The sequence below is a fragment of the Conger conger genome, chromosome 1 (assembly GCF_963514075.1).
Source record: "Conger conger chromosome 1, fConCon1.1, whole genome shotgun sequence".
Taxonomy (NCBI): Eukaryota; Metazoa; Chordata; class Actinopteri; order Anguilliformes; family Congridae; genus Conger; species Conger conger.
Genome location: NC_083760.1, coordinates 68,784,224 through 68,805,968, shown reverse-complemented (window position 1 = coordinate 68,805,968; position 21,745 = coordinate 68,784,224). Strand labels below are relative to the sequence as shown.

The window sequence follows — 21,745 nt, the reverse complement described above, 5'->3', positions numbered from 1 at the left end:
AGGGCAACACGCCGCCATGGTGAGTTTAGAGAATATCCCATATTAAACTTTTCTGATTCCAAGTCCTTCTGGGTCGAGATATACAGTGGGCATCATAATCCATTGGACAGTGACACATTTTTTTGTTTTGGTTATTTTGGTTCTGTACCTTGGCACTTTGATTTTGATAGGATACAATGCCAATGGGGTTGAAGTGCAGACTGTGCAGCTTTAATTTGAGGTTATTGTCATCCATATTGGATGAACCATTTAGAAATGACAGCACCTTTTGTACATAGTGCCCCCCCCCCCCCACTATATGAAAAACATACAAATGGTTGTCTATTTCAAGTGGTATGTACTAGTGCACCTTGCTTAAAAACAGTGCTACTGCTCTACTTGATCATCTCGTCCTTGACATGTATAAAATGTGTCTTTTTTAGAACCCTCCATGATAACAATATGTTTTAGTAAGTTTAAACCAGGATCCGAAGGAACAGATATACTCCAATGTCATGTCTTTTACTGTACTTCAGGAGTTCCAGGAAAACTATTCCCTGTACCCTTAAGATGAGAGGTACCTACAAAAAGAACACATTCAGTACATGCTGATTTGCGGTTCTAATATAAAGCAGAAAACCAAAAATAACTTATGTTATGCTGGTGTCACACTCTTATTACTAATGATTATATTTGGGGTGACAAAGTGCCTCTAAGGTTTACTGAAGTGTCAAAATCTTGAAAATGTCCAGATTTGCAGAAATTCCAGAGTGAGATTTTGCCACATTATGACAATGGAATCTTAAAATAGATCATCACTTTCATGACTGTCTTTTTGCTTTGTAGCTGAAAACAGTATATTATTATAAATGCATGAAACACATGCCTACCTTTCCGTCATAAGATGTACTTATGTCCCAGAAGTGTGACTTCCCCTGGGGGTGTCAGTGGGGGTGTAGGGCACTGAGGAATCTGAAAAAACGGAACAGACTGAATTTAAACATAATGAAATATCAGATGGGTTTTTTTATGTTTTGTCAGAAGGTACGACAGCCATGTGGTTCAACCACTTCCTCTGATTGTGTCAACACCCTGTGTGTGTGTGCGTCTGTGTTTGTACTGTGTGTGTGTGTGTGTGTACTGTGTGTGTGCGTGTGTGTGTGTGTACTCAGAGAGCCAGTTGATAACTTCTCTTGAGTTGGAGAGGATCATGAAGAACAGAGCTGGTGAGTTACTTTAAGAACTTTCAGTTTACCATCTGTAAAAATTAGTAGGTTTTAAAAATGAATTTGCTGGTCCTTCTTTGATGGGGAATATGACGACACAAATACACACAGAAGAGTAACCATGCTGATGCCCTGTTGGTTATATCACACTGTAGAAACAACACAAATATGAATCTTCAAATATGGTATTGCAGCAAATACACCTATTAAATATAATGGTCAGTTCTGATCTTATGTAGAATTCAGAAGTTGTTTTCTCCTGCATATACTGTAGGTCTGTTTGTATTCACATTCCAGTGATTTTGAATGCAGTGATCTGACTGCAGTCTAAAAAACCTGATTAAAATATATTACTGCAAGATTAATATTGAAAAAGATATTCAGTGTGATACAACTATTTGACATATCAGGTATCATTTTTGTATTTATGCTACACACACACACACACACACACAGATACTGAGTCATAGGGAAAGCTCAAGATCTCATGAGTGCTTAAACCTTAATGAAATCACAAGATATTGAAGTGACACAAAAAACAATCAGCTCCTCCCCATCAAACTTGGGGCACTTCAGGTGTAGCTGGCCGAAAAAATGCTTTTCGTGAACAGAGTATACTTTTATGTGGCTTCTGACATTCTGATATGGACAGGGAGGTGCGAAACATTGTCTCAATACACAGTACTGTTCACATTATTATCTTTGTAGTCCTGAAATATACATTTTGTGAGGAATGAGTGCATATGACAAACTACTATTGAACAACTTGGCAGACTGTACTGGATAGATAAGTAAACTGCACTTAAAATGAAGATGAATGTTGGGGATCACAGGCTGGACCTTCATCACTTATGTATATAGCAGGTGTAATCCTGTGGCATCTTTTTACTGGCTGTGCCCAGAAGCGCACTGCGGTGAGCACACTTTATTTAGCTTTATCCTGCATTAGGTAGATGGGTTAATGTTACTGGTACGCAGGCCGTCGGTAAGAATGTGTGTTGAGTGCGTGCACCCCTGCAGTACTGAGGCTCTGCTGTGGCTGTTTTAGAGAGGAGGAGATTGGTGCGCAGTGCAGGTGTGTGGCCCCAGAAGCCGCACTGTCAGTGGCCAGTGAACAGGAGTGTAGACAGAGGCCTCGCTCCCTCTGGCACGCTCCAGCACGCCCCCTGGGGCTACGGTAAGTCCCTCTCCACCCTTCCCCGCTGCTTCCTTCACTGTACAATTTGACATTTCCAGTGAGCTCACCAAAGAGAGGGGAAAGAGATTTCTTTCTGTGACTTTTATGGAGGAGCGATCAGTTGGTATTTTTGATGTATTTTTCATTGTCTCAGGGTACCTGGTTTTGATCACATTTTATTGGAATGTTCTAGGCAGGAGGTGTTGGCTGGGGCCTTGGCCATGCAACTACCTGGTTTTTCAGTTCCCCATTATAAAGATGATGATATATTCTTTTCATAAAGCTTTTATAACAGTAATTTACAATAACCACATTTTGGTACCTGAAGCACCACAATTAGGCTGATAATTATTATTTATTATATGCAACGGTGGTGGGATGTATGGGCGATGTGGGCGACATGGCTCAGGCAGTAAGAGCAGTCGTCTGGCAGTCAGAGGGTTGCCGGTTCGATCCCCCGCCCGGGCTGTGTCCCTGAGCAAGACAACTAACCCCTAAATGCTCCTGATGAGCTGGTTGGTGCCTTGCATGACAGCCAATTGCCGTTGGTGTGTGAGTGTGTGAGTGTGTATGTGTATGTGTGTGTGTGTGTGTGTGTGTGAATGGGTGAATGAGAAGTATCAATTGTACAGCACTTTGGATAAAGGCGCTATATAAATGCCAACCATTTGCAGGGGCAGCCTGTAGCGTAGTGGTTAAGGTAAATGACTGGGTGGTTCTAATCCCGGTGTAGCCACAATAAGATCCGCACAGCTGTTGGGCTCTTGAGCAAGGCCCTTAACCCTGCATTGCTCCAGGGGAGGATTGTCTCCTGCTTAGTCTAATCAACTGTATGTCGCTCTGGATAAGAGCGCCTGCCAAATGTCAATAATGTAATGTAATGTATAATGAATACATTTTGACTAATATAGCATGATTACTTTTCTTTCCTATTGTCATTTACTTATTATTGCAAGAGAAGAAATACAGAATAAATTAATGATAAATGTCCACTGACCCTGTGAAATATTATGGAATAGTTATTATTCTATAAGTATTCAAGAACGTTGAGAGAGAAAATGATAAATCACAGAGAATTGAATATCTTGTGTCAGTGCGTGATTTCCTGTCATTCTCAGGATTTCTAAGTTACTTTTATTACATTGCAAAATTCTCACCTCATTATCAACCATTGACAATGCAAATGCTAAGTAGTCATAATAAAATGATGTTTGCTTTGAGCAAGTGTGCGTACTGTATTTTGTATGCAACTGTATACAATCCAGAAAGTACTACTTTCCTTTGTTCAGGAAAAGGCTTTGCATGTCAGAATTTTACAGTCTAATTGTGTAGTCTAATGATTCATTTGATGCAGTAATTTGTCAGATTGCATCAAATTAACTATCATTGCTCTCTCTTTATCTAATGAATCACTTTCAACTCCGGAGTAGTAAAGAGACATATTGCGGATTTCAACTGAACTAAGAATAGAGGTTGAATTTAATTGCTGTACACTGAAAGTAAAATAAGAGCTTGATTCTTGGTTGAAGCTTATTTGGAGCTTACTATGGCTGCATATTTTTGGATTGTTCCTTGTTGTTCGTGCAGCACGTTAAAATAAGATTCATTTTAACCTCAGGGGACTCTTTTCCTCCTGTGGCCACTCTGTGTGGTGCAGGAGTGTGCTACAAGTGAAACTGGGTTGTTGGAAGAGGAAGTCTTATGCAGATAAAAAAAACCATTTCAGCTTTGAGTCAAAGCTTTCCAAATTTATATTGTTGATTTTATAAAATGACCTTTAGGAACTTCCCATTTTTTTCTGTTATCGAGCTGGGAATTAAAGTGAAAATGAAGTGAGAACACATGTTTGAGTGTGTCCTGTTCCTCACACACCACGGGGGGTAAGGGGAAACGAGATGCCCTGCGGTTTGAGCCCGGCAGTCACAGTGTATTACAGATATTCCGCTGTATTCGCCTACATATCTGCTGACAACAAGTGCTTTCTCATCAGTATCCCCACTTCATCTCCTTTTGTTCCCATTTAAATGTGATTTAAAAGAACACGGCTCACTTCAGACTTCATCAGTCAGCAGGCTGTTCACAAATGCAAATAATGTCTGAAAAGGCTTTCTATTGTTCAGTGCTGCAGCTTTGAATAACATAACAGATTAGAGGGGACCCGGTTTTCAAAAACTCTTCTAAAATACAGCACAGTATATCATAAGGGTGGCATAATTACATAAAATAGCAAAATACATTATGGCAGCATAACCTCAATACATATACAATTCATATGCATATGTTATTATTTCCTCTTAATCATGTCAGTGGCCACGTCCAGTAAGACCAGGGACTTAGTTATTCTTCCTGTCATTAACATCCCCTCAATGGATGTGTAAGTCCTAAATAGATTGTGTAATGGATATATCATCTGTGAGTGATAAAATAACAAAATACAATCAATCAATCAATTCAATACATTTTATTTTAGGTTGAGTGCTTGCACACCAAGTGTCACTGGGCAGAGTAGTTAAACAACAAGGTGAAACAATACAATTAACAAAAATACAACATTAAAAAGGCAAAGCATCATTCAGTTAGGGTACATCCACATCTATTTGCTAAAAGCACAATTAACCCTTGGGTTGTCTTAAGGGTTAAAAATGACCTGCCACTATGTTTAACAGTGGCAGGTCCTAAATAATCTTGTGAAATTTTGAGGTTTAAAATTCAATTAAGCTGTTTTATTTGAGGGGTTTAGTGAAGTTGGATCATTTTTTATAAACAAGGGGAGTATACAGAATGTTATAGAATAGAAGACTACACAAGGATTGAAGAGGAAGGTCTTCGATTGGGTTATAAACATATCTATGTATATTCTCAGCATTTCTGATGAAAGATGGAACGGAGTTCCACAATCGGGGAGCCACAGTATTGAGGCCATACTTGGGAACAAGCTGTACCCTCTCACCTACAGTGGAGGGATCGAGCTGGTTCAGAAGGTGTTAATAAGCCTACAAGGTAGGAGGCCCCTCTCCCATTTAAGGCCTCATATGTGGTCATTGATTGCTTGTAGTCGATCTGTTGTTTCACAGGCAGCCAGCCAGTGATCTTTGGACAGGTGTGATGTGTTCAGGCCTGCGGGTGTTAGTTACCTGTCAGCTGCGTTCTGAACAAACTGCAGCTAGTATGGGCTACTGTCTGGCAGACCAGTAAACATAGAATTACAATAGCCAAAATGTTATATTATGAAGGAGTGGATCAGCCCCCCTTTACATGGCTTGTTCCAGCTTGTTTATATGGTATTCTTTTTTTTTAATAACCTGAAGAAAAGGCATAGGTCCTCTTGAAGGTGATGAAGGTGAATTATTGGCCATGGTTGTGAAAAAATGAAATTTCCTGTCATGCAGTCATATTCATAGATTTTTTATATGCAAAGCATGTGGTAAAATAATCGTCTAAGTGGTTACATTTACACAAGCACGGTCAGGCTATAACTAAATAAAACCCAATACATCCTGACCACCTGGTATTATCTGTCAGAACCTGTTTGATGTTTGCAATGGTTATAGCTACTAACACGGATGTAATATTATACATGCTAGATAAGGGTTGACACCTTTGAAAATCTAGTGATCCCCAATAATGGAAACCCACTGTGATATCTTAGTAATTTGGCTTACACACACAAACACACATACATGCATGCAAACAAATGGACACACGTGCACATGCTCACACACATGCACACACACACACACACACACACACACAAACTCAACTAAACTAAACATGCTATTGTTTCATGCTATATTTTAAAATCTACATGTATGTGCAGTAACGTACTATAATTTGCTCACTGTTGTATCACACCCAGTATGCACTTTAAGCTTTCCTCCTCTGAATACTCTCAGCTCTTTTGTTTTAACCATGAGCTGTCAGTCAAGTTACTTTTTTATTTTTTCTTACTACCAATGTTCCATTACCTCCAATTTCATCATTTCTTATTCTTTCAACTGCAATTTGAGTAGTGTCAATAAAGAACCTATCATCATTAGCTACATTGGTGAGATAGTATAGTAGATATCCCCCCTTATTTGTGTGAAACTTTGACTAAAGAATCTGTGATGATGCAGCACCAGTTTGATCCACATTCACACAAAGGACACCGGCTGTTTAATAATAAATTAACACATGAATTAATACTTGTGCTTGGAAATGTTTAAAGGGACTAGGCAATCGATGAAAGTGAGTGCGAAAGTCTATGCATGCAAGTGTTGAGTTTTAGAGCACTAAATCCGTGGACTCTGGGTATCATATTTAGATGAGGTGAGTGTGAATTTAAAAACATCTAAAAAGTTTCCGGTGGCTACTTGGCTGTGCCATGCCCAAAGGCACGGGTTTGTGGTTTCTTCATGTATAAGGCTGTGCTCTTTTGCCCTCTACTGGCCACAGGGCATCAAGCAACTTCCACCAACTCATGGAAAATGAACACTACACAGAAAGATTTTGTAGCAGTCTAGCCCTTGCCTATAATTCTTAGAAATGTCAGTGTAAACAGGGCTTGGGTGGGTGCGACAGTGGATGAACTCTGTGAACAGGGAATGAAAGCTCCGAGGACAGAGGTGATGGCTGACATCAGCCTAAGAAAACAAGTGCAGAAATATGGGAATTCTGTGCGTTCACTTCTGCGGATTTAGGGAAGGCATCTGTGTGTGTGTGTGTGTAGGGGGGGTGCATTACAGTTTGGCCAGTACTCACATTCCTATGAATTTGTGTGTGTGTGTGTTTGTGTGTGGTGTGTGTGTATGATTTTGTAGGTGTATGTATGTGCATGTGTGTGTGTGTGTGCGTGTGTGTGTGTGTGTGTGCGTGGAATGGGAGATACAGAGAGAAAGTGCAGCTGTTTGGGGAATGACTGTGGTGGGGTATAGGGTCAGGAGAACTGGGACTGGGTAGTTTATGAGAGCAGGGCGAATGTCTGGCTCATTATAATCCACATTTCAACCAGTTTTAAATGGAGATCCCAGTTAAATAACATCTGAAGGACAGGTCAGGTCACTTCTGTAGGGAATATTGCATTGTTACCCTCATTCTTTTAATCATATTGTATTTTTTTTTTTTACTGTTTAAAACAATGTTTAATAGTTGTTGTTGACATAAGCAGAGCAGATTTTCCTCAAAACACAAAGCTCTGACTGTACATCAGGGGTGAGAAAGCCGCAGTAATCTTGTATTGTATGTGGGCTGCACTTGCAGCCTGAATTCCTCAACAGGGTGCAAGTACTGGAACATATGCAGCTGCACCTGCAGAGGCTATTTATGGATTATTCAGAAATAGGTACTGCATTATAAACTCTGGGTTAACACAAGACAAAATCTATCAGTTCAAGTTACACACTACATTTTTTACACGGCTGAGAAGGATTTACTGATTGCTACACAGAAATATGCACAGTTTCATTTTTAGTGCTCTGCTTCATAAATGTCTTCAGAAATATAGGGGACCCATGGGCCGCAGGACTCCCGCCCTGGCCTCTGGACCTCTTCACAGCGTGTACCTCAGCCTTCCCGTTCCTTATGAGAGATGCTTCTCAGAAGGAGAACAGGTGGCTTGCTGTGTCCAAGCTCTGACCTTACCCCTGTCATGAATACCAGCAGCATGAGGCGTTCTCCCCTGATTGTTCTGCTGTTCTGTGACGCCTACGTATCGGGCCGGGTCCCGGTCTTTAGCCTGTAGCATTCCACACTCTGCACACACCCAGGCTCAGTCCCACTGCTCTGAACACCACCATTATTCCAGTCTGTAATATCAGTACTTTTCCACTCTATCTGAAGGGCTGAGGTTTCCTTATTGTATTCTTTTTTGCATTGCCTTCACCAAAATAAGTACAATGTTACTGCCAGCAAGGTTGAGACTGTATTGGTCCCAGAGGTTGTTTTGTTATTGATGTAATATTAGATGAGGTTACAATACGTCGAAGAAAGGAACACCTCTTGCCCGGAAAACATCCAGAAGATGTTCGTACGTATCAGTTTTACTTGGAATAAGTATGTTTGTAAATGCAAAATTGAAACAAAAATATTTAGCATGCATGTAAAAAAAAATTGTCTTAGGGTAGCTTAGCTTTTCATGCAGTGCAGTACCCAGACCTATCTTCTAGCTCACTACTTATGGGCCACCACAAAAGGCAGAGCGTTTCACGGATTTAACTATATTATATTTACCATATTATGTTTGAATTTAATACGCTTTGGCTGAAATAATTTCCGAATGTTCAATATGGAGCCGCGCCGTGTGGCATGCATTCAGTGCACAGAAGGAGAATTAGCGGCATGTGTTTGAGCCGCACAGTCCCTGTGTACCCCGCTCCTGACTGCCTGAGAATCTGTCCGGGGTGGAAAGGTCAGCGCATTGTGGAGAGTGCGGGCCTTCCCGCCCCCCTAGTTGGAAGATTTGTTGGAAGAATGCGGATACTCCCCATTACAGGGGACCAGGAAAAACATGCTGCGACTACTCCAGCCCTAAAATATGGCCGGTCCTCTGGGCTTCGTCTGCTGCTTTCAGTTCATTTATTATGAGCGGCATTAGATGCAGCAGTCCCACGGAGAAGTGCTCCCCCATTTCTTTCCATTGTCTCTCATGCTTCATCCAGTGCTGTAGGAGTTTACTCTGCCATGAATCATTTATGTATGAATGGTCTCTTTAGGTGGGAGAAAGATGGAATATACAGCACCGTGTATTATATATATATATATATATATATATATATATATATATATATGTATATATATATATATAAATGTATAAAGTACTTCATTTTACTGGCATTTAGCACATCCTTTTATCCAGAGCAGCAAACTCAAGTGTAAAAATCAGGGATCGAAGTGGGGTACTTCTTCCCTGGTGGGTGGACATGTAGTCTCAAGAGAGACAGCAAGTGGAAGAAGTGCTGACTTCTTTGACATTCTCTTGACCACCCTACTAAACCTTAAGCTGAGGTGAGCTGCAGAGGCCTGACAAGGCCAGTGAGAAGACAGTGTATTTGAGATTGGAGAAGGCCAGAGGCTGAACCAGAGGCTGGATGAGATGGTGATGAGGAATAGCTGGATTCTGCTGATGCTATATAACCCTGTTTGTGGACATCTACTTTCCAGTAGGTTTTCACTCCAACTCTAATTTGGGACAACTAATTCTACTAATTAGCAGCTCAGCAAGATCTCTAGCTGTTGAAAGAGGTGTGCTTTGTTAGGGCTGGAGGAAGATAGGAAGGCACATAGATCTCCAGGGACTGGGTTGGGCAGCCCTGTTATGGAGATAGAATCTGCACACCATGCTTGCAGTGGCTAAGGCTTGTCATCCAGCTTCACTCCAAGCTGACGAGAGAGAGATCTCATTGGGAGGAGACATGGCAGAGATGTGCAGCTTTAGGTGGTGGTTTTCCTTCCAGCTGAAGTTGTCATTCAGGCTGGCCGAGAGGCATGTGGAGACCTGTAGGTCAAATGATAGGAAGGAAAGAAAATATTCAGTGTCATCAGCATAGCAATGATATGACAAGCTGTTCGCAGCAATGAAAGACCAAGGGATCTGAGGTAGAGGGAGAAGAGGAGGGCACTAAGGATAGAGCCCTCGGGGTGTCTGCTTGGGAATATGCCAAAAGGTTACCTTCAGATCATCAACAGCTTCTCATGATGGCCAGGTTCAGAATGTTACCAGCTTTGTGTGTGTGCAGCACGATGAGTTTGAATGAGCATGGGACGTCGTGTCAGTCATATTAAGATGGTATAGAAACCAACATTTCTTTCTGTCTTCTTTCTTGCTTTCTTTCTCGTTTATCTTTTTGCTTGCCTTTCACCCTGTCTGTTAATATGTTTTATCTACCCCTTTATAGTATCATAACCCTCCCCGGCTCTAGGTATGACAATCCTTAGTGAGTGATTGATGACCTTCGGAAAGAATCCCAGAAGCCTTTATCTAATGTTGCTGATGTCACAAAGCAGTTTTTTTTCCTGCTTTTTGTTCCCGGGACTTGATGATATAAACAGAGACACTTGAGAGATTCACACTGACCCATCCCTTTATCCTGTGGGTCCAGGGACATGCCAGAGTGCTTCTTCATACCCCCGCTTTCATCTGACAGGAAACCTGTCACCCCGGACAGCTCATCCTGTGAATTATGGGACAGAGGAGGGCCCAGCAGCACCCCTCCCGCCTGCCGTGAAATCTGCCGAACAAACCTGCAGTGGAATTACATAGGGATTAGACACACTCTGGCCAGATCTGAAAGACAGACCTTCTCAAGGGGTCTTTGTGCTTGGATTTTAAAATATGTGTAAAATTAATTATGAACCCATTCGTTATCAAGACAAAGACTGTTTTTCCAAAAAGGAGGAAGTCGTGAGCATTCCTTTCTGAAAGTGTATCGGTAGCATGTTATTCTCCTGATTTATTCTGCTGTTTTCATTCTTCTATAACTCTTCTCTTTTGTACCAATGTCGGCTGTTTACATTATGATGCTTTGTCTCAGCCTTTGGGAGATGAATCTGACCAATCATTGCTGGCTCAATAATGCTTAATTTAGTGGCGGATATTTAACTTGTGCTGAGAAAAAAATAAACGTTATTTAAACTGTTATGAGAGTACACAGCCCCACAGGAGACATAATTTCCTCCTAAAGCAGGGGAACAAGCTTGAAAAAAAATCGCAACATTACAAAACAAACTCATGACAGTTTTGCACAATATTGGGTGACTCCACGTTGTCCTCCAGTGTTATTGCTGAGACTGGGCAGAAATGGTCACAGGAGAATGGGAACTGCGATGAAAGGATGATGTGGGGAAACAGTCAGTGCACCCAGCTCAGTGACACTGTGTGTGCCTGTTTGTGTTTGGCTGTGCCTGTCTATGTGTGTGCCTACAGTATGTGTGAATTTTATTCTTGTGTATACATTTATACATATGTGTATATTATTTATTTGTCTGTATAAATGCCATACATGTGTATGTATGTGCATGTATGCATTTGCGTGTATGTACTGTGTATATTCCTGCTTGTTTTTGTTTATGGATGTATGTATGTGTGTTCATTTGTTTGTTTGTGTGTGTATGTGTAATCATATCCCTCTATTATCGTTCACTTGAGACATTTGAAAAAAAATATTGCCAGTAAAAAACTTTTTTCCTAAAAAAGGCTGCTTCAGCATCATTCATTGTAATGCAATTTCAAATGGTATTCCCAGCATAGCTAGTTATCTGTCCATCAGTAGGTATTCTTTGACAGAGGGCTTTGTTGAGTGCTAGACAAACAATCTCAGTTCTAAGGAATGTTACAAATGCATACAGCTGGCTAGCCGGCTAGGCTGGGGATGGTTGACATTCAGATTCCTCACATAGATTTGTTGCATTTTTATCATGCTATTGTGCCCTTGAGGAAGCTACTTAAGGAACTGGATTTGCGACCACAAAGTTGCAGGCTTGATTCCCATGTTGCGCATAGCCATTGCAATCCTGAGCACGGTACTTAACCTAGATTATGGTGGTGTTACTGTATGTCCGGCTGTATAAATGGCTGATAATATAAATATGTAATCTGTGTAAGCATAGGACGACAAGTTAAGAAATACAAAATATTTCCCAAGAAGTGACATTTAACAATGTTTTAACTAAAACCTTTAAAGGTCTGCTCAACCAAGTGGTGTAATTATTCTATTATTCTATTTTTTTCTTTGCCTGCCAACTGAAGGGATAATGAAAAAACTGTGTGCTTTGTATATGCAGGTGTGAAAATAAATGTGTTGCTTTTGTGAAGCTATAAGCTGTTTCTAATTAGAAGCCATTTAGGAACAATGGCTAGAGTTGTTGAAGGATAGCTAAGAATACTTTTAAGATTCTCTGTTCATTATTACATATTCACATATACATGTATAGGTTACATGGCCCTAATGGGTTAGACTGTAGGGTAGTCAACATTTGATACAGTTCACAGGGCTATTTAAGGAATAATTTACTTGCTGTTCACAGTCTTCCTATAGGGAGTGCTGTTGCAGAGGGATCCCGACTGTTTCCTTATAAGTGGACAGTTTGAAGACTGTCCCCAAGGGCCAAGTTACTCAAAAGTGCATTATAGGAAAATGATCCAAGGGCAAGGGGTTACACCAAGGGACTTTTCAGTTCTTTGAACATTAAAGCATGACCAACAATAATAAAAAAAAAAGATCTGGAGCGGCCTTACATGAATAGAATGGAACAAGCCAATGTAAGGCATTGGATGAGACCACAACAGAAGTAGAGGCCATTGGTTCAGCTCTATGGGGATCTAAACTGATTTAAGTCCATCCAACAGAAACATCTCAAAAAAACATCAAAAAATAATATGACGTATTATTTATTACCATAGAGTATAAAAAGAGCAGATTGGTGCCTGATGTATCTGAGGTCATAGGGTGGCACTGGCTCATTGACAGGTTTCCTCTGGGAGAGAGGGAAGGTGTGATGGATCCAACCTATCAAAAGCTAGTTAGTTAGCATGAGCTGTCATGTAAATTACTACTAGTTAGTTGTTTGCTGGTGTTTGTTGAATTACCTGATTGTGTGTTTTCATCATTTGAATTATTTTGATGACTGCACTTCTAATGGTTGTATATGCAATTCATGTTAATTCCATTACGCTAAGTAGCTATATTGTACTGAATATGATGAACTTCAGGGTAAGGCAAATACCGAAGTCTGGCTTTTGGAGTGGACTATAAGGAGACTAGAATCTTAATCTTGAAGTGCCTGTGACTGCATGGGTGGGGCAGAGCACACGTGTGTTAATAAAATATGTACTGTATGTATGAATTTCCTTGGCAGCAGATACCTACAGTATTACTGATTTATGGGTGTGAAATATGGAAGCAATTAGTCGTATTCTGTGTAGATGCCATTCCTATTCTGTCCTCATTTGTCATGAGCAGACGCTTGGCTACAAACTCCTCCATTTTCCCTGGTGGCACGAGAAAGTGGGATGGAGGGAGAGAGAGCCCTAGAGCTATCAGGAGTGAGGGACAAGCAAGCACTAAGGGTTCATGAGGGACACAAGCGCACTGTAATAATTTTGAGTGCAAAGTGTATTCAGTGAACAAGTGGGCCAACCTTTGACCTCTGGCACAGCCGCCTAGCCGACTAAGGAAGTTGGGGGTTATGTACGCAATTAGAATTGATGTTCAGGTACTCCCACATGTACAAGAAAGGTTTTTTTCAAAACTGCTTGGTCTCTGAATTATGGTGTTTCCACTGAGAGAAAAGGGAGTGTTTGGAGAGAGAGACTGTCAAATGCAGATAGGCTGAAGAGATTGAAAGACTTGGTTGGAGGTAAAATGGTGTGTGTATGTGTGTGTTCACAGTATGTGTCTGTGTGTGGGTGTGTGTGCATGTGTGTGTATGTACTGTACATGAGTGCAATACCCTGTATGTTTGTACTTTTTTTTACATTTGGTTAGAAGCCTTCATTTCAGTAGTGTCTGAAACGGTTGATATAAATCCTTTGGGTTTTGACCTTGATTGTTCAATAGTGGAATAAATAACAAGTTTTCATTCATGAGCCCATAGTCTTCTGAGCGAAACGCTGTTTTCATAGGATCTCCTCCAGGAGACATTGTTTGGGGCTGTTTGAACTGCAGGAAGTGCTCATTTTCATTTTTGTTGTGTCTGACAGTTGTGACTGAAACAACAGCATCCACTGTTGTCAATAAAAAAATGAATAACACCATAACAATAAACAAAATCCAGAATTTATATTGTTATTTTCAGTACTTGAGATGAGTGCTTCTTTACAGTCATTGAATAGCAAAATTAAAAAATCTATTCTAGTCGTTCATTAAAATCAACACCAGTTCAGATAAAAATTTTTTTTTTATTATGAACAATTAATTGTTTATTAATCTTGGTATTGCATATTATTGCATCCAATTCTCTTGAATTAATACTTTATAGAAAATGAGAATACATAAATAAATGTTTGTAAGGAGGCATCCCAATAATTTCTTTACAACATTACACATTTTCATATGGACTGAATTTTTTGGTAACACTACTTGAACCCCTCACCATAAGGCTGTCATACACATGACATAACAGCTGTCACCAGATGGCATAACAGTTATGTCAAATTACATACTTTTACTGATATGGTATGGCAGTTTTATGTCATTTGAACATAATCTGTTATGCCATCTTGTGACTGCTGTTATGTTGTGTATGACAGAGTTATGTCGGCTTTATGACGAGAGGTTCAGGTAAAGTGTTTTCCTATGGACTGTATACATATGCTCTAAGATGAATCGGATATTTAACTGGAGGCATGGCCTGAATAATTTTTAAATGCTCACATTTTGTATATTTGCGTGTTTGTGTGTGTGTGTGTGTGTGTGTGTGTGCGTTTGTGCATGAATACTGTACGTATTATTAATCTGGATTTAGGACAAAGATTTTGTAACCAAATGTAGCAAGGAACATAACAGTAACTCTGATACCATCCACCAAAGATGACAAATTTATAAGTCTATCTGACACCCTCAAAAATTCAACACTTCACAAAGTACTTGACTATGGCTTCTGTATTTCAAGAGAATTTCACTGTGACACCAACTCTCCCAAATGAACAGTCCATTCAAGAGTGAAACTATTGCTTAAGGCCCTGGAGGATTCTGAAGTGTGCGTCATGGCATGTATCATCTGTCAATAATAAGTTGTTCCCTAATTATTGATTGTAGCTGCACCACAGTGACATCTCAGTAGGATTTAAAGGCAAGTTAAAGGAAGTCTGATCTGCAAAAAATGCACATCGCTGAAGCTTGGTGACAAAAATTTGAATCCTCCAATTTAGATTAGTTTTACAAATAAATACTTGTAAAACACAAGAAGCTGTCTTCCTTTGTTGCCGACTCAGTTGTGGTTTGAAGTATTGAGTACTGTATACTCATTGGCACCACAGCAGTTATTAAGTAAATCATGCACAATCATACTATATTTGTGCTGTAGAACAGCATAGATGTTGGGCTGAATAAGATCGGCTGAATCTCCTGGTCTCATCTGAAAGTGTTCTCATGTTGTTCTGTTAGATCAGAGTAACACATTTCATATTGGGACACAAGAACACTCTGTCACTCATGTGCTTATCAATAAATTTAGCTAGCTGTACGAGATCGGGTAAATATAAGGGCTAACTAAATGAAGTTCTAATCTAAATCTACAGATATAGCCCTTGGTGCTAACCTCTGCTGTAAGGTATTGTGTGATAAAGTTACACTTCTAATAATAATAATCTTCCATTAAATTAGCTGACTTTTGGTCAATATATTTCTTATATTTTATATTCTGTTTTGCTGTTTACATAACAATTGAAACTTATGAACATTACTCATTTTATGTAAGCCATCTGCTACTGTATACCCTAAATTATTTTAGTGGTCATTAGGATACAATAGTATATCTTGATTACAAATGACTGGGTGTGGTTGTGATTTCAAAATGGCGCTCAAAGTCAAAGAAGTATAGTCTTGCTGAGAGCATAAGGAAGGGCGGAAAAACATTTAACCTGTAATCTATCAGTGTGTTCAATTTGGACTTGTCTTAACACCATAGTAAGGTGAAAATTACTACAGTCAAAACAGCTATTGCACAATTCCCAGATGCATCAGCCCTCCATCACCAACAGAAGATCAATGCTTTCCAACAGAGCAGAACATATTGATCAATTAGATTTCTGTGAGCTGTGTTTTGTTTCCTGTGACCTGTACTGTTCTACTCAAAGAGCTATTTTTAGAGTTCTATCAATGCAGAGTGTGCAGTTCAAATGCAAGGCAACAAAGCAGCAAAATGTTATGCTGAAAAACAAACTAAGAGGCTCTGTCCTAATATTGCTTTGATAAATGCTTTAAATTTTCTAAAGTGAAGGCTTTGATAATAGACAAGGACCACTCAAAATGTCTTCAAAGAATGATGCATATGAAAGAAAATGATACTGACTAATTTTCCAAGATAAATGTTTTCAATCATAATCCATCTTATTTGTTTCTTGGTGAGGGGTATGGCAGTATGACATGAAAACAAACTAAAACTCAACTACAGCATCTTTGCAGCTAGAATGCCTGACAAATAAATCATGGGTTGGGGACATGCGGTGAGCTCCATAATGTTTTTGACTTATTTCTTGATTTGGCTCTATAATTCACAATTTTATACTTGTAGTCACACTATTCTCATTTGCTTAAAGTGCAGATTATATAATTTACATTTTCTTTATACATTAAGTTTAACCATGTATAAATTAGACCCCCCACCCTCAAATACAGGGCACCATAATGCTTGGGACGAATGGCTCAGATTAGTCAGATGTGTCCAGTTGCTTGTTCATGGAGGTATAAGAGAGCTTTCAGTATCTAGTCTTGATTCTAGGCTTTTGATTACCTTTTGAGTCTGATTTCTGTCTTGTCAACATGAGCACCTTAGCTGTGCTAATGAAAGTCAAGGAATCCATTATGAGGCTGTGAAATAAGACGAATGATTCCAAAATCGACTGTTTGCCACATCATCATGAGGAAATAGAGCTCTGGTGAGCTCAGCAATCGAGAAGGGTCTGGTCGAAAGACCTCTACAGTTGATGACCACAGAATTCTCTCTATATACAGAGACCAGGGTTGCTACAGCATGATAAGTTGCTTGCAAAGCAGTTTAGACAATTAAACAGCGTGGCAACCTTATATGATGAAAAGTTGCTGATACTGGCAAACCTCAAATTCACGAGGATCCCCTATGGTATGTGCACACAGATTTGATATGTTTACAAGCCAGCTGTGAAACAGTTTTCCTTCCACATTTAAAAATAAAAGCATGGTGTTGCAACCTCATTTACTATTATTATTTAATATTATCATCTGGACTTTTAAGGTTTGAAAGCTAATTATGTACAATAGCCACCAAACAAATCCATGCAAGCAAATAGTTAACTGATAACATGACATTGCTGTATACATCTTATGAAATCTTTCATTACACAACAGGCAATCCTATACTTTCATAAATTGATTTAAGGTTATGTACAAAAAAGCACTACCTTTTAAGAGCTTTTTGTATGTCAGTTGATACAATCTGTAAAGTGGGTTGAGTATTGCCCAGAAAGGAAATAACGGAGAAGACTAGACTGCTTAACCTAATAAGAGTCAAAATCATTAGCTGAGAATCTCTTCCCTTTAACATATCCAGACTAAAGGGCTAATTGGATTTTGACCTAAAAACAACAGTTTCAGTGTTTTTGAGCTTTTAAAGGTTTTATTCTGAAGGCTTTGAAATTATGACATAACAGACTTTAGTTATGTATAACCTTCGACACATTAAAGTAGCAGAACGTGCTAAAATAAAACAATAACAATATATTATTAATAATAATAATAATCATCATCATCATCATAATTAAATGCAAATAATAAAGCTGCAATGAAATACTTATAAAAGCACAGCATTAAGCTCAGCAGAATGTAACCCAAAAGAAGAATATTAATGTTATTGTGGGCCTGTGTTTGGGGCTCACTCTGGGTAGATTGGGTTCAGCTAATAGCTGGAAGTAGCTTGTCTTTTAGGCATGGTCAGGTGGAAAGATGCAGGTCAGGTGCTGTTCAGTGATCCTCAACCTGAGGTCAGGCGTTTGTCCTGGGCCCATGGATCCTGAACTGAAAGTGCTGTACTACCGCTGTAGCCACCCCCTCTCTTCAGATGAACACTTACAGTACATACAAACATACACTTATAAAAACTCCCATACAAAGAATAATTTTACACAACAAAGAACCCTTTAACTAGATAGGGTTCTTCTATGAAATCACATGGTTCCTGTTGGAACCATTTATTTTTGAGAGTACACATGCTAATCCTTTATACGGCCTTACAAAAGCTGTTCCATTTATTAAGATAACTTAACTGTATTTTTCCTTTTTTCCTACCGTCACTGTTTCATTTAATGTATTTATAAAACAAAGAATGACAATCATCCAAAAAATGATAAAAATGATCACCATAGGTCCCCCAGCATTGATGGTGTGAAGTGATCAGGGATTCCTGCCAATCTCTCCAATAACTCATACATGCAATAAATGGCTCAGGAGAAGCTGATGCAAGTTTGTTGGCGCAAATGCAATTTGTGTTTTAGTGGTGATTCCCAGCGGCAGCTGCGGTTCTTCCCAGGGTAGGACTGCGGCTCCGGGGACTTCCGACTCGGGCCCGGTGATTACGTCAAGGCTTCCCGTTTCTAGGTGTCTCTGCTCTGGCTACTCCCAGGTGCTTCTCTGGAAAATGGCAACTATCCTTTGGCAATGTTGATGTGGGCTACATCCTCCCCAGGTAACATGATGAAACCTCATAGCCAGGGCACATAGGCAAGGAAATGCAAAGTGTCATGCACTAATAGCGCAAGCCGGCGTATAGTAGAGGAACTGGAACATATACTAGTTGAATTTTATTGCTCTGTGTACTTAATGCATCCTAGTGTAGCACACGTCTGACTGCTTAGAAATATACTGAAAAACAAGGACTGAAATGGGGTTGTTGACTCATCCTTTTCCAGTCATGGATCCCCTGTTAATGAGCATGAGAACCTGAGAGGGAGCTGAGAAAGAAAACAGGATCTAATTAAGCAAGCGGTCTTGTTCACCACTGGTGTCAAATTCTGCTCAGGTGTGTGTGTGTGCGTGCATGTAACAGTTGATTACATAATATGGCCTAGCTAATTACATGTATACAGTACATTCTAGCTGCAACAGGATTGCCTTAACTGGTGAAAAATTGTGGTGAAAATAGTTATTAGTGGTAGGGGTAGGTGATATTATTTAGACCTACTTAAACCTGTCTATAGCAGGCATAATACCATTTTAATATTGTTTTCAATTCAATTTGGGTGATCTGGTCAAATAAACCCCAATAACCCATTGCAGTGATGGGGACACTGAGCTGTAGGAGACACTATCTTTCGGATGAGACGTTAAAACAAGGTCATGACTCACTGTGGTCATTAAACATCCCATGACACTCATTGTAAAGAGTAGGGGTTTCCCTGGTGCCCTGGTTAAATACGCAACTTGGCTCTCTCTACCTGCCTAATCATCCCCTGACATAATTGGCTAAAGGATTGTTCTCTCCCTCTCCAACTCCACTGATGTGTGTTGAGCGTTCTGGCTCAAAATGGCTGCCATGCATCACCCATGTGGTTTATATGCATTGGAGGTGGTTGAGGTCAGTTTCCCCCTCATCTCTATAAAGTGCGAGAAGAAGTGCTTCAGTATATACTCTCAGTGAGCACTTTATTAGGTATTTATTAGACTAATTTTTTAGACTTATTACATATTCTGCTGCTGTAGCCTATCCACTTAGAGGTTTGATGTGTTGTGTGTTCAGAGATGCTCTTCTGCATACCACTGTTGTAATGCATGGTTATATGCGTTACTGTCACCTTCCTGTCAGCTTTGTCTGGCCCTTCTCCTCTAACCTCTCTCATTAACAACATGTTTTTGCCTGCAAAACAGCTGCTCACTGGATGTTTTTTTGTTTTTAGCACCATTCTCTGCAAACTATAGAGACTGTTGTGTGTGGAAATCCCAGGAGACCAGCAGTTTCTGAGATACTCAAACCACTCTGGCACAAACAATAATTCCACGTTCAAAGTCACTTAGTTCACATTTCTTCCCCATTTTCACATTTGATCTGAAAAACAGCTGAACCTCTTGACCATGTCTGGATGCTTTTATGCATTTAGTTGCTGTTACATGATTGGTGGATTAGATATGCATTAACAAGTTGGTGTACATGTTTACCTAATAAAGTGCTCACTCAGTGTGAAGCCATTCATAATTATAATTCAGTCATAAATATGCTCTAAATGCTCAAATTAGTATTCATGTGTACAAAATGTTTCTTCAAGAAATTTTTTCATATTATGTTTCTCTCATTTATTTCATTATTGCAATAGTTCTGGCAGGCCACAAGAGTCAAACCCGGCTCCGATTGAATCAGCTAATGGCTCACCTGAGTAGTGATGCTCACCTACTGTATCATAGTCCATTCACATGAGAGAGTGGTCTATTTAAACAGTTAAACAGTGCGAAAGGTGTCTACCTACAACACCATCTGTGCCTTTGTGGCTGTCTGTTACACTACCTACAGTAGCAATGTAGCTGTGTGAATGGAGCTGGTGAATCTTCTGCGTCCATGTTCCTTTATCAATAGCAGAATTATACCCTTTAGCGCCTGTTATGGCCTCTTATAACCTCATGTCTCTGTAACGTACTTATATATTATGATGAACTCTTGCAATTTGTGGTAGTATACTATGTAATAGTATGAAATATTATTTTTAACACATTATTTTTTTAGCAATGCAGGTGCACAAAGCATGTTACAGACATTTAAAACATAGTGAAAAAATAGGTTGAAATACGTTCATAGCAAAAAGGTACAAATAGGAATAACATTGACTATAATTAAAATAAGTAAACACAATAAAATAATGATATTAAAATGATATGTAAAATGAAAGCAAGTTTATCAAAATACATCTCAAAAGAAGTTGCTGTTGAATGGATTTTTGGATTTTGGGCTCTGAAACAGCCAAAAGGGCTGTGCTATTGGACCTGAAGTGATAATATTTACTATGGGTATTAAATCATACCTCATTGTAAATACAGTGCAATATACTTTTTTGAAAATGTCACGTATTGTTAGCTCTCTTATAACTTATAAAAAATATAATAATATAAAAAATGTAATCCCTTGTATTTGCTCCTTCTGGGACCAATATAAATCAAATTTTTGCCTTGAGGGATCACAAAGGTCAATCAATCCATTCTTTTTGCTGTTGGGTTAGGTTGCAAGATGGGTCATATGTGTAAAAAATGATATTTTTGATTGATTGAATGGATTAATCTAGCTGTATGAGATTTAAAATAAGAGTACTTTAATACACACAAAAAACAGAGCCTATCCTATACACAGTATACACCTATCTGTTTGTTTGTGTGCACACCCTGGAGAATCAATCAGACCAGAGATTTCTGACTGCTTTCATGTTACACAATGCCCATTGTTGTGTGACATTTTGTTCTGAAGCTCTCTTCTTGATGAGGGTACACCCCCCCCCCCCCCTCTCTTAAGAAGGCTGTGCAGAGCTGATGACAAAGGTGGCAGGGCGCTCTGTCTGCGAGGGCAGCGGTGTGTTAGCCGGTCTCTGACGTGGGTGAATAAATGCTTTAATAGGACTAGAGCAGACAAAGGCCGTCATTGACGTAGGAGGACTATAACTGCCCAGCCACGGGTTTGTGACCCAATGTCTTCTTACAGGGCTATTTACAACCCAGCAATC

At 39.5% G+C, this 21,745-nt stretch overlaps 1 protein-coding gene across 1 annotated transcript in view; it reads left to right on the top strand.

The window, feature by feature from the left end:
• The first annotated feature begins 1,095 nt into the window (after nucleotides 1-1,095).
• Nucleotides 1,096-21,745, top strand: part of LOC133130155 (histone deacetylase 9-like) — a 111,898-nt gene continuing 91,248 nt past the window's right edge. Inside the window, 2 exon segments of the mRNA XM_061244510.1 lie at nucleotides 1,096-1,205; nucleotides 2,254-2,382. Of these exon segments, the coding sequence (XP_061100494.1) occupies nucleotides 1,190-1,205; nucleotides 2,254-2,382 (145 nt within the window). The 5' untranslated portion in view covers nucleotides 1,096-1,189.